The sequence below is a fragment of the Homarus americanus genome, unplaced genomic scaffold (assembly GCF_018991925.1).
Source record: "Homarus americanus isolate GMGI-L3 unplaced genomic scaffold, GMGI_Hamer_2.0 scaffold367, whole genome shotgun sequence".
Classification (NCBI taxonomy): Eukaryota; Metazoa; Arthropoda; class Malacostraca; order Decapoda; family Nephropidae; genus Homarus; species Homarus americanus.
Genome location: NW_024743709.1, coordinates 17,406,630 through 17,421,423, shown reverse-complemented (window position 1 = coordinate 17,421,423; position 14,794 = coordinate 17,406,630). Strand labels below are relative to the sequence as shown.

Sequence of the window (14,794 nt, the reverse complement as noted above, 5' to 3'; positions counted from 1 at the left end):
GTGAAAAAAATTAATTGGAAAAGTATAAAATATTATTATTATTATTATTATTATTATTATTATTATTATTATTATTATTATTATTATTATTATTATTATTATTATTATTTTTATTATTATTATTTATTATTATTATTATTATTATTATTATTTTATTATTATTATTATTATTATTATTATTATTATTATTATTATTATTTTATTATTATTATTTTTTATTATTATTATTATTATTATTATTATTATTATTATTATTATTATTATTATTATTATTATTATAATTATTATTATTATAATTATTATTATTATTATTATTATTATTATTATTATTATTATTATTACTGTTTTGATTCTCATTATTGAAATTAAATACTTCCTACATAACACAAACTACAAACAATTCACATCACTTGACCTCTGGAGACTTGATTCTGTAGGTCAAGACAGGTGAGGAGAGGTCAACAGGTGTGTCCAGTCCTAGACCTTATTAGGGGCACCAATACTCTTTACCTGTGTATCATGTTGGGGCTTTATATTGTATGATACATCGCTAATAAATTTAATACATTAGGTTTATTAGATGAATTAGTTGTGTTAAAATCATTGTTTTTTGTGGTAATATTGATTTTTTTTTTCGTTATGTGAAGTTTTGGTATTTTTAAATGGGGAATATTTGGATTTAAATAGAATAGGTAATATCTGTGCTTAAATGGCATGGTAGGGTTGTATTAAAGTCAGTCAGTCAGTCAGTCATTCAGTCAGTTAGTTAGTCAGTTAGTTACTCAGTCAGTCAGCTAGTCAGTCAGTCAGTCAGTCAGTCAGTCAGTCAGTTTGCCATTTAGTCAGTTTGTCACTCAGTCAGTCAGTCACTCAGTCAGTCAGTCAGTCAGTCAGTCATGTATATCAATCGAAAAGACTCTATCTATTTAAAATCAAGAAATGCATTCATAGAGCTGACTAACGCAACTAACGAAAGATCTTGTAGACATGATATGGAAACCTATGTCTGTCTGTATGTATGTATGTATGTATGTATGTATGTATGTATGTATGTATGTGCGTGCTTTACGGTCTGAGGAGCTGTTAGCGGATGTACAGATCACAGTATGTTCTCAAGGGCTGTCAGTGTGATGAGAATGTGACCTATATTCTATCCAAGCTTATCCAGTACTGTGTGGATAAGACTGAAGTGTGTCTTTAGTTTTATAAGAGGTGGATATGTGGGTATAAGTGGGTATGAGGTGGATATTTGGGTATAAGGTGGTTATGAGGTTGGTATGTGGGTATAAGAGGTGGGTATGAGGGTATAAGATGAGTATGTGGGTATAAGAGGGGGATATATGGGTATAAGGTGGATAGAGGATAGAAAGAGGTTTGAGTAGGGAAGGAAGAAGGAAGATAGAGGATAGGATAAGGAGGAGGAGGAAGGAGGTAGAGACAGGTGAGGAAGAGGTAGAGACGGGTCGAGACAGGTGAGGAAGAGGTAGAGACGGGTCGAGACAGGTGAGGAAGAGAGGAGGAAAGAAGGTAGAGAAGAGAGTAGAGAAGGGATGGAGGGGGGGTAGGAAGATGGGTGGGGGGGAGGGGAGGAGGGGTAGATAGGAGGGGGTGGAGGGAGCAGTCTGATAGAATAGGGTGTGGCTAGTGTGTCAGTCACCAGTACATGTCCCTCAGTTTTTATACCAGTGTGGAGGGGGAGAGGGGGGGGTGGGGGTGATGGGGGAGAGAAGGAGGGGAGGGGGGTTCTTCTACGCCCACCACCACCATCGTAACACTCTGGTCTTCTCAATGGTTCGTATGTTAAATATTTTGCTCGTAAGTATAAGAGAAATGACATACAATTTTACGCCGTGACTCAACTAATCAAAACAAAATTAACATAAGTCTATTTAACAAGATTCTGTGTTAATTTTGTCCCCCTAACTGGATTAAGTTAATGTATCTAGTTTAAGTTAAGAATCTGGGTGTGATTTTGATGGTACTTTTATAACTGTTAAATATATACTTCAGCTTAATTTAACCAAGTGAGTGTATTGTTACGTATTGAGACTGGTGACTGGTACCTGGTGACTGGTGAGTCTGTATCCTTGACTGTATCTCACCCAGTCTGCTGTAGTAGGATCTCTGTACCCTGTAACCTAAGGTAACAGTGTAAGCCATTGAGTACTATGGCGTCACCTGTTGAGTACGTACTCTTAAGTGTCCATCTTGGGTAGCGATGACGTCACCTTATGTCTTAGTGGAGGAGCCAAGGAATAGGGAAGACTGCCCTTATTATGTTTACTATTGTGAGTTTCCTTCTGTCGACTGTAAACAAACACAGGGTTCCCACACTGCACACAACCTGCCGAGCCCCTGTAAACGCACTAGTGATGGGAACTGTACATGACTTGTGATTATATTCTGTGTCGAAGATTTCTTATAGTAAAGAGATTATGAAGATCTTGAGAGGGCAGGAATAAGAGGTGGATATGTGGGTATGAGGTGGATTTGTGGTTATAGGAGTAGATATGTGAGTATGAGGTGGGTATTCTTTCCCCATTTAACAAATCCTGAATACAAAATACCTTGTAAGTATGACTTTTAAGAACCAGTGGCATGACTTACAGATGTCCTTCAAATCACTGCAACCGTTAGTGCTGTTTCATCCACGCGACTGAAAATTTACAGAATATTAGCACAAACCTGTCTGTCTGTCTGTCATAGATTAATTTCAGTGTGGTTGTGAGGGAGCATCATGCTTGTTATGTGTGTTGTCTCCACTACACTGAGGACATTGTGTCAAGATAACTCGTCAACAGGCTGAGGGACCATGATGGTGTCGCCACCCTCGGCCAGATGGTCCTTGGCCACATGGTCCTTGGCCAGGTCCTCGGCCAGATGGTCCTTGGCCAGATGGTTCTTGGCCAGGTCCTTGGCCAGGTCCTTGGCCAGATGGTTCTTGGCCAGATGGTTCTTGGCCAGATGGTTCTTGGCCAGATGGTACTTGACCAGATGGTCCTTGGCCAGATGGTCCTCGGCCAGATGGTCCTCGGCCAGATGGTCCTCGGCCAGATGGTCCCCGGCACAACTTTCGACCCCAGCTGAGCGGGCCGTGGCGGGGACGCCTTATTAAGTCAGGTTGTCAACAACTTGAAGAACCATATATAACACATACGTGACTCTACCAAATGACTCAGCCTCTCCTATCAACTTTATTCAGTCTGTTGCGGAGAAATGTTAGTTTTGTGTCTGTATTGTAGCCTTGTCTGTTGACGTCGACATTCATACGTTTTGTGTGTGACGTTGGTAGGTTCTCCTTGACGCCTTATGGACCTGTCTGCAGTCATGTGTTGGCCGTACTCGGGGTCACAACAGTACCTTCATTACGTGGTGGAGCACTGAGGGGACACCGTGCTGGTTGTTGTTGATGCCTCCGCGGCTTCCTAATTAGGGAGGTTGTTCTTGTGTATGTGTCCCCGCTCAGGTGTTCTCTCACCTGTGGCTGTCAGGGTGTTGTTACTCTTCCTGTCCTCCCACGCCCTCACCGCTACACCGTCGTCGACGCCCTCCGGTTATCAGCAACATCTTGCAGCACGCACTCGGTACTGCTGGAGTGCCCTCCCTTGTTCTTGTGATTATCTCCCCCAAAAGTCTTACTCTCAAAACGCCGCCAACACGGGCAAACAGCAACGCCTGACATGTCCCTCCACCCCGCTGTTTTGCTATACAAGCACAAGACTCTGAACTTAAAGTAACCTCTGTTGATCATCTTTGAATCTTTCAGGTTAAAGACTCTGTCACACGAGTGAGTTTAACTTATGGTCCATGTTAAGAATCTAAAAATAAAATAATTGTACTTTTATTGATCCATTAAGCATTTATGTGAAGCTCTGTTTGTTTACCATCTGTAAGTGTATTTGGTTCTTGTGAAGATTAGGACCCTCCCTCCCCTCAGCTTACTGCACCTGATGATTAAACAACCTAACCTAACCTAACCAACCTAACCAACCCAACCCAACCCAACCCAAACAACCCAACCCAACCCAACCCAACCCAACCTTAACAAACCCAACCCAACCCAACCAACCCAACCTAACCAACATTTAGCGTTAGGGCATTTAGTTACCAGGTAAAATAAACTAAGGTTCCTATAATAATCATCACGAGGTCCTCATTTGTCAACATGTCTATATTCTCAAATGCTACGTTTGTGTAGATATAAATGTCATATATTAGTGAGTTAACAAGTTAGTTTAGTTTGTTATAAAGTACACGATGAGTTGTGATTAGTTGTGGGGATGTGAGCTGCGTCATCCCATCTGCCATCGTGGGTCCTGCCGCTCTGGCCTTAACAGGAGGAAGAGAAAAGAAAAAAAAGAAAGAAAAAAGGTCATATTTTGGTGTTCCTACGAGTGTGTGGAGTTAACAGGTGCGCCGAGGAAGATGTGGGAGGGGGGGATCGATATCTGGACCCGGAACAAAACCCGGAACCAAATCCAGATCCGAATCCGAACCGAATCCAAAACCGAATCCAAACCGAACCCAGAACCGAACCTAGAACTGAATCCGAATCGAACCCAGAACCGAACCCTGAACCGAACTTCATTGTCCATACTAAAACTGTGGGTTTGTTGATGGTAGGTGATGGTATGGGTAGGTTAGGTTAGGTTAAGTATAAAGTTAATTAAGATATGGGCGGGGTCAGGTGTTGAGTCCTTTAATTAGTGAGCCGTAAGTTAAGATGGTGGTCACACACACACACACACCCACACACACACACACACACACAAACACACACACAGGGTCTAAGTGACTTGTTTTTATTTGTTTGTCTCTTGTTTACTTTTGTTTATACCTCTTCTCACATTTATCTTATTCTTAGTTGATTTTGTTTTCCTCTTCACAAGTAATTCATTGTTGTCTTCTACACTCCCACAGTCTGTTACTATTGGCTGTCTTAATGATTGTTTATCTCTTGTTTGTAATTGGTTGTTTGTCTTGTATAATTTTTTTATAGTTGTTGTTTATTGTTTATTGTTTTCCTTCTGTTTATCTTAGTGTATTTTTGTTTGCTTGTGTGTTTGTTTGTTTGTTTGCTTGTTTGTTTGTTTGTTTGCTTGTTTGTTTGCTTGTTTGTTTGTTTGTTTGTTTGTTTGTTTGTTGATCTTAATTTTGTGTTTGTTTACCTTCATATTACTGGTCATACATTGCCTTTTACCATCTAACGGATTATATAGAGATGAAAGTCCGTTATATCGAGGAATCCGTTATATGGAGAGGTAAGTCCGTTATATAGAGGTATCACTGTCGTATTCTGTAGCAGCGAGGGACTCTGAAGAAGGCGTCGAGGTGATGGGTTTTGGCCTGTGACCGTCCGTGGGTCTGCGGTCACCCACCCACGGACCCATACTACCTAGCCAACACCCATCTCGGTTTAGCCACACCCACACCTGCCCATGAAACACTGACTGCTGCAATGGGTCTTAGTCTCACTAGTTTCTTAACCCATTGTAACCTAACCTAACCTAACCTAACCTACCCTAACCTAACCTAACCTATCCTACCCTAACCTAACCTACCCTAACCTACCCTAACCTAACCTAACCTAACCTACCCTAACCTAACCTAACCTAACCTACCCTAACCTAACCTAACCTAACCTACCCTACCCTACCCTAACCTACCCTACCCTAACCTACCCTAACCTAACCTACCCTACCCTACCCTAACAATCAGGATAGAATTAACCTTTGGTAGGGAAAAATTAATCATAGTAGTAATATATAGAACTCGTAATCTCAATAGGGTTAATGGGCGACTTATTTGGGATGAAATACGCAGGGCGTGCAGACTGCTACCTGTGTCAACATACCGCCGAACCCACCCGGGGTAATAATATAGTAGATTTAGTTCTGTCAAACAGAGAAAACCTCATAGTAATGTCGAGGTAGGTAACGAAATAGAGGCCATAAAGAAGTGAGATTCAAATTAGAACTTAATTTCAGTCGCAAGGAATATTCTATGAAAGTCCTAGATTTCAGAAGGGCAAACTTTGATAGGTTGAAAAGGCAGCTGAGAGAAGGAGTATTATAGTTGGGGGTGAATTACACGACCTCACGTGAGGTGACCTCATACAATGTACCCGCAGAGGACGGCGACTTCACTGTACCTTGTGACCTGACAACGATAACCTCGCAAATTATAACCTGAACACGAGATCTAATGTTAACGAGTTCCCTAACAATTTTAATATACCATACAGAAACCTCAGATTAAATAACAATGACCCCAAATGTAGGAGAACAAATCGTGGCGAAGTTTACCTCCAAAATTATTATAAGGTATTGGCCAGTAGGGTTAAGACCGAGATAAGAAAAGCAAAGAGGAATAATGATCTGAAGGTAGCAAGGGCGGCAAAGTCAAACCCCAAGGGATTTTTCCAAATGTATCAAACTAAAACACGAGACAAGATTGGACCAAGACAGTCAGATACCGGCGAGTTAACTGATAACGACGGAGAACTGAGCAATAATCTTTTCATCAGTTCTCACGACCAAAAATTTAAACATGATACCTGAGGCACCGACTATATACACAAATAGTGAAGAAAATAAATTAAACGAGATAGTAATGACTAGTAACGATGTTAATAAAAAAATTGAAAACTAAAACCTAATAAGTCGCCAGGTCCTGGTGAGACATTTGCCCGAGTATTAAAGGAATGTGAGGAAGAACTTTGTATACCCTTAGAAAACTTGTTCGATATGTCATTAAAAATTGGTGTCGTCCCAGCGAATGTGAGATCAATTTTCAATAAGGGAAATAGATCACTATCCTCAAAATACCATCCAATTAATTTAACACCAATTGTAGACAAATTACTGTAAGCAATAATTTCAAACTCAATTCGAAATCACCTCGAGAAACAAATTGTTCAATGATTCCGATCATGGCTTTGACAGAGTCCCCCTTTATTATTAAAGGACCGGAAACAGACAGCATCAGTGGCACTATATCCAATTGGGGCGTCACTAGTGTAATATGGCGTGTAATTAAATCTGACGATGACTTCACAAAACTACAGGAAGATCGAGACAATTTTTTTGTATGGTGTGAAAAATGCCAGATAAAATTTAATATGGACAAATGTAAAATACTTAGCCTAGGAGATGTAAACGAAGAAACTCGAAATCAGATGAACAACGTTGATAATGTAGAGAAATCCGACTTTGAGAAAGATTTAAGTGTATAAATCTTATACCAAATCAATACTGTAAGTGTGTTTGCTCGAAGGCTAATAAAGTACTGGAGTGATAGTTTCAAGACTAGCGAGGTCATCCTAAAACTATATCTTGCGCTTCTGAGACTCACTTGGAGTATGGAGTTCAGTTTTGGTCACCGTACTACAGATTGGATATGGAATCCCAAGAGAGTATACAGAGGAGATTGACAAGAATAATCCCGGGCATTAGGAACCTTGAGTACAGAGACGGTTTAAAGCTTCTTAATTTGCACTCCCTCGAGAGACGTAGAGTGAGGGGCGACATGATTAAGGTGTATAAACAAATGTGATATAATAAGGTACTCAAACTATCCAACCAGGAGCGAACTCGTAGCAATGGTTTTGAATTACACAAATTTAGATTAAGGCGCGAAATAGGTAAACATCGGTTTGGGAATAAAGTAGTGGATGAGTGGAACAAGTTACCAAACATCATCGTTACCGTGAACACACTGGATCGCTGTAAATATAGGTTGGATGGATGTATGAGCGATAAGGGTTGGGTGTAAACTCGACTGCCCACTGCCCAGCCCGCTGCAGTTTCCTCATTCATATGTTCTTTTATTCCTTATTAACACAGGTAAATGATTGAGGCTATTAACGATACATTATTTTATTAAAGGGCGATATATTTATATCATTAAAAATATATATATTTTTTTATGTTTGGCATTTTCATGATATTTACATAAATCAATTCTGCTGAGTGGGGGAATAATCCTCCTCCTCCTCCTCACTACTGCTCGACTCTTCCTCATTTTCCTGGGGGCATTGACGTTTTGCAGGAAGAGGGAGGCGAGGAACCTCCTCCTCCTCACTACTGCTCGACTCTTCCTCATTTTCCTGGGGGCATTGACGTTTTGCAGGAAGAGGGAGGCGAGGAACCTCCTCCTCCTCCTCACTACTGCTCGACTCTTCCTCATTTTCCTGGGGGCATTGACGTTTTGCAGGAAGAGGGAGGCGAGGAACCTCCTCCTCCTCACTACTGCTCGACTCTTCCTCATTTTCCTGGGGGCATTGACGTTTTGCAGGAAGAGGGAGGCGAGGAACCTCCTCCTCCTCCTCCTCCTCCTCACTGCTGCTCGACTCTTCCTCATTTTCCTGTGGACATTGAGGTTTTCCAGGAAGAGGGAGGCGAGGAACCTCCTCCTCCTCCTCACTGCTGCTCGACTCTTCCTCATTTTCCTGTGGACATTGAGGTTTTCCAGGAAGAGGGAGGCGAGGAACCTCCTCCTCCTCCTCACTGCTGCTCGACTCTTCCTCATTTTCCTGGGGGCATTGACGTTTTGCAGGAAGAGGGAGGCGAGGAACCTCCTCCTCCTCCTCACTGCTGCTCGACTCTTCCTCATTTTCCTGCAGTGGCTGACCATTGTCGCAGGGCAGAGCCGTTGCCCCATAAGAGGGGTTGTTTTCTATCGTTCCCTGAGTGCAGGGCGGCATGTCGGTAGGTAAGTATGGACGTACAGGGTGTATATTATTTGCGTTAAGACAATTTTGACTGATATTTGAACTATGGTTTGCGTTACACGAGGGAAACAGGGGAGTAACTTTCAGGAACCGCCCGCGCATATTGCGTCCGTTATTGTTAAGGCCCAAGTTCCTATGCCAGGCGTCACTATATATGATAAAGGCCACGCCTCGGTGCCTATAGGCGTTATAAGGTGGCATAACACAGTTCACGAGGCCACCCTGTTCACCGAAGATGGCTATGACGTCGTTATAGGAGCAGGTAAAGGGAATATTTTGGACATGTAACCCGAATAGTTCATAACCTTGAACGTTGGAGGGCTCGTGTGTGGCACCTGAGAAGGGTGGTACTGACATATTGGACTTTGGAGTTTTACAACGTAAATTAAGTGAAGTTAAAAGAGGCTGTTAGGTAAAGATTAACTTTGAAAACGTTAGGTTATTTATTATAGTAAGAGGTAATGTAGTACTAGTGTTATAGTGAACACGTAGTACTGGTGTTGTAGTGAACGCGTAGTACTAGTGTTATAGTGAACACGTAGTACTGGTGTTGTAGTGAACATGTAGTACTAGTGTTATAGTGAACATGTGGTACTAGCGTTATAGTGAACATGTGGTACTAGTGTTATAGTGAACACGTGGTACTAGTGTTATAGTGAACATGTGGTACTAGCGTTATAGTGAACATGTGATACTAGCGTTATAGTGAACACGTCGTACTAGTGTTGTAGTGAACATGTGGTACTGGTGTTGTAGTGAACGCGTAGTACTAGTGTTATAGTGAACATGTAGTACTAGTGTTATAGTGAACATGTGGTACTAGTGTTATAGTGAACATGTGGTACTAGTGTTATAGTGAACACGTGATACTAGTGTTATAGTGAACATGTGGTACTAGCGCTATAGTGAACATGTGGTACTAGCGTTATAGTGAACACGTGGTACTAGTGTTGTAGTGAACATGTGGTACTGGTGTTGTAGTGAACGCGTAGTACTAGTGTTATAGTGAACATGTAGTACTAGTGTTATAGTGAACATGTGGTACTAGCGTTATAGTGAACATGTGGTACTAGCGTTATAGTGAACACGTGGTACTAGTGTTGTAGTGAACATGTGGTACTAGCGTTATAGTGAACACGTGGTACTAGTGTTATAGTGAACACGTGGTACTAGTGTTATAGTGAACACGTGGTATTAGTGTTGTAGTGAACACGTGGTACTAGTGTTATAGTGAACACGTGGTACTAGTGTTGTAGTGAACACGTGGTACTAGTGTTGTAGTGAACACGTGGTACTAGTGTTATAGTGAACACGTAGTACTAGTGTTATAGTGAACATGTAGTACTAGTGTTATAGTGAACACGTAGTACTAGTGTTATAGTGAACATGTAGTACTAGTGTTATAGTGAACATGTAGTACTAGTGTTATAGTGAACATGTAGTACTAGTGTTATAGTGAACATGTAGTACTAGCGTTATAGTGAACATGTGGTACTAGCGTTATAGTGAACACGTGGTACTAGTGTTGTAGTGAACATGTGGTACTAGCGTTATAGTGAACACGTGGTACTAGTGTTATAGTGAACACGTGGTACTAGTGTTATAGTGAACACGTGGTACTAGTGTTGTAGTGAACACGTGGTACTAGTGTTATAGTGAACATGTGGTACTAGTGTTGTAGTGAACACGTGGTACTAGTGTTGTAGTGAACACGTGGTACTAGTGTTATAGTGAACACGTAGTACTAGTGTTATAGTGAACATGTAGTACTAGTGTTATAGTGAACACGTAGTACTAGTGTTATAGTGAACATGTAGTACTAGTGTTGTAGTGAACACGTAGTACTAGTGTTGTAGTGAACACGTAGTGCTAGTGTTGTAGTGAACACGTAGTACTAGTGTTGTAGTGAACATGTAGTGCTAGTGTTGTAGTGAACACGTAGTACTAGTGTTATAGTGAACATGTAGTGCTAGTGTTGTAGTGAACACGTAGTACTAGTGTTATAGTGAACATGTAGTGCTAGTGTTATAGTGAACACGTAGTACTAGTGTTATAGTGAACACGTAGTACTAGTGTTATAGTGAACACGTAGTACTAGTGTTATAGTGAACACGTAGTACTAGTGTTGTAGTGAACACGTGGTACTAGTGATGTAGTGAACACGTAGTACTAGCGTTGTAGTGAACACGTGGTACTAGTGTTATAGTGAACACGTGGTACTAGCGTTGTAGTGAACACGTGGTACTAGTGTTGTAGTGAACACGTGGTACTAGCGTTGTAGTGAACACGTGGTACTAGCGTTATAGTGAACACGTGGTACTAGTGTTGTAGTGAACACGTGGTACTAGCGTTGTAGTGAACACGTGGTACTAGTGTTGTAGTGAACATGTAGTACTAGCGTTGTAGTGAACATGTAGTACACACACTAGCGTAGGTACACACACAAGTACTAGTTATGTTAGGTACAACACTAGGTAAAAGGGAAGTACAAATTAAGTTTGGCAAGTTAAGCTGATTTAAGCCGTTTTTATTCCGCGTCAAGCTTTCATGAATCAGTTAAGAAATTGTAGCTTGTCCGAGTATGTTTCTGGTGTTACGTTTACCGGGATTTTTGTTTTTTCACTGTGTGTGTGTGTGTGTGTGTGTGTGTGTGTGTGTGTGTGTGTGTGTGTGTGTGTGTGTGTGTGTGTGAAGCATTATATCTTATAGCTGATGTCATTAATACCTGTTCACTATAACACTAGTACCACATGTTCACTATAACACTAGTACCACATGTTCACTATAACACTAGTACTACATGTTCACTATAACACTAGTACCACATGTTCACTATAACACTAGTACTACATGTTCACTATAACACTAGTACCACATGTTCACTATAACACTAGTACTACATGTTCACTATAACACTAGTACTACATGTTCACTATAACACTAGTACTACATGTTCACTATAACACTAGTTCACTACAACGTTAGTACTACATGTTCACTATAACACTAGTACTGTTGTAGTGAACGTGTAGTACTAGTGTTGTAGTTGAACTTGTCGTACATACATACATACATACATACATACATACATACATACATACATACATACATACTGTACATACACACATACATAGGTTAAGTTATTTACCGGGGTTAAAGTGGTCAGGGCGTTGTATTTAAAGACCTGGATGTACAGTGTCTCCTTATGGGCGGACTAGCACAGTTTCGAGTCATATTTATGGAGTTTTTATAGCGTCCCTTTTAAGCGTAAGGGTCACAGCGTCCAGGGTGTTATATGGAGTTGGTGTCCCTTATAAGCGATTAAGAACTGCTTAATGTATTTCAGTATATAAATGTTGATAATAGCGTCCCTTTTAACTGGGCAGCTGTTCCTTATAGACGAAGTTGGTTATTTAGTTGTTATGGCTTATAAATGATACTAGACGTACCTAATAAGCGGACTTGGACTAAAGTATATACGTTGTTGTATAAAGTATCGTCCCGTGTAGGCAGAGAGAATTGTATTAAGACGGGTTCCCACGAAGGCACTATTGTCGTCGTCATCTGGATAAGTGCCTGAAGGTGTCGTTTTATTGTTGAGAGTCGCCGTCGTTCTTCCTGCTGGTGGGTGCGGCGAGGCTGATCTAATTGAAGATGTAACCTGTGACGACATCTACCCATTGGCCTGAGGAGTACAGTCCCCTTCACTAGTGCGTTTACAGGGGCTCGGTATATAAACATTCCACAGATCATTACATTGAGATATTTGTTTTAATATTGTTTTACTTTCATTCCTTATGTTTACTAGTGTGAGTTTCCTTCTGTTGAATGTAAACAAACACAGGATTACCACACTGTACACAACCTGACGAGCCCCTGTAAACACACTAGTGAAGGGGACTGATTGTACGTCTCAATGAAAGCTTTAATGCTAGGGTGTCCACCACAGAGTTTGAAATATTTGCTCCAGAAAATTGGAACCAACTATAGACTGGTATTACTGATCACTGAACGACTGGCAATACTGATCACAGAACGACTGGCAATACTGATCACAGAATGACTGGCTTCACCTCCACCACCAACTAACTGTATGGGTCACCTGAACTGAAATATTGCTGTATACAGTATACACCACACCACTGTTGCCAACATGTTCCTCACCACTGTTGCCAACATGTTCCACACCACTGTTGCCAACATGTTCCACACCACTGTTGCCAACATGTTCCACACCACTGTTGCCAACATGTCCCTCACCACTGTTGCCAACATATACTGTATTACCTTGGTGTGGGTCTGCCCATAGAGTGAAGTTGTTATCAAATCTGTTCCTTATAATTTTTCTTCGTCCATTATAAGCGAAGTGGATAGTAGTCTTATAATAGAGTCGGTTAATAGGGGTTTGTTAAGTACAATAGGTAGTATTGGTATAGTGGAGTCTGTTTATAATGGCTTTAATGGTATGGATATAAGGTTCTATTAAACAGTCCCTATAAAACAGTTAACGTATCCTATAAGCGAAGTGGGTTGTGGGAATATAATGGAATCTGTTTATAGGAGTTGGTTAGGTTAGGTTAGGTTAGGTTAGGTTAGGTTAGGTTAGGCAAGGCAAATAATACCCGGTTAACCATCCAGACACCCATTATAAGTGTCAGGTGTATAGCGGATGACTTACCTAAATTCTATTAATATTTACAATAAACTCACATATATTATAGAATTGCGGGCTCACCTACCAAAAAAAAGAATGTCTCCATAAATTAGATTAACTAAATATCTATGTTGCTTATGCATAATAAACATAATTAACATTGTACTCATTTACATAAACAATAAAACAATTCACTCGTGCGTAATATTTTTTTCTGAGTGAAAGTTTAATTTGTGTTCACTGTCCGTTCGCTAGCCTCCATTACGGCCGCTAACTATATAATTCGGTTACTACCATAATATAAATCGATTATACGCGAATAATTTCACAGGTCTGAAGATTTTGGTTATTGTGAGAATACCGCCACTATCATCATCATCATCATCATCATCATCATCATCACCATCATCATCACCACCACCACCACCACCCGCAGTACATCATAAGCTTTCTACATTCTGAAACGCCAGCCAAGCGTCACGACCCCCTTCCCTCCCTCTCTTTTTTCTTTCTGGAGTGGGGAGAGAGAGGGAGAGTGGTGAGAGTGATAAGAGAGGGGAAATGTGACTTGTAGAGAGGGGGTATATGGTGAGGAGGGAGAGGGGTAGGGGGAGGGATGGAGAGGGGGAGAGTAGTAGGGTGGTGTGGCGTAGATGGTGTGGAGTAGATGGTGTGGCAGAGAGGTTGGTGGCTTGAATTAAACCTGGTTGACGGAAGTGTGTCAAGATATAGAACAACCAGAAATAGTTAGATATATCACCTTTATCGGTTGATTTTAATATTTATAGAAAGTATAAAAGTTTAATAAAACATAAGAAATAAATTACGATTCTTCCGACACATGATAAAGAATTTCTCTGTAATTTTATTTGTATTTTCCTTCATAAATTGTAAGGTATAATAAACTACACTATTATCGACAAGTTTGGTAAGTACAGTAATTATGACGTTTGTTCCCTTATGTAGAGACTATTGTTCATATTGATATTTTCTCTTAGTTTGTGAATGTTTTAGTTTGTTCATGTTCTCGTTAACAGGTGTATCAAGTGGCTTACGTTATCGTCAAGAGCGCTGTCTCCCCGCGGCCTGGCAACTGGGTGCTGGAACGCTCACTGGATGGCCGCAATTTCCAGCCCTGGCAATACTACGCTCTGTCGGATTCAGAGTGCCTCACGGCGTTCGGAGTTCCCCCAACCCGCGGCCGCCCCGGTGTCTACACCTCCGACACTCAGGTCATCTGTACCTCTTACTTCTCCAGACTCAACCCCTTGGAGGGAGGCGAGGTAGGTCACCATGTTGCTACTACACACACACACACACACACACACACACACACACACACACATGAACTGTTTCCATGTTTCCTCAGGTAGTTTCTATACAGCCTCAATATGTTAAGGATCTTGTTT

The 14,794-nt window shown here is 40.9% G+C and overlaps 1 protein-coding gene across 1 annotated transcript in view; it reads left to right on the top strand.

Annotated features, from left to right (window-relative positions):
* Positions 1–14,794, top strand: part of LOC121877296 (laminin subunit alpha-1-like) — a 107,617-nt gene that overhangs the window by 74,698 nt on the left and 18,125 nt on the right. The window contains exon 10 of the mRNA XM_042382974.1: positions 14,423–14,668. Coding sequence (XP_042238908.1) covers positions 14,423–14,668 — 246 coding nt within the window. The remainder of the gene's footprint in view (positions 1–14,422; positions 14,669–14,794) is intronic.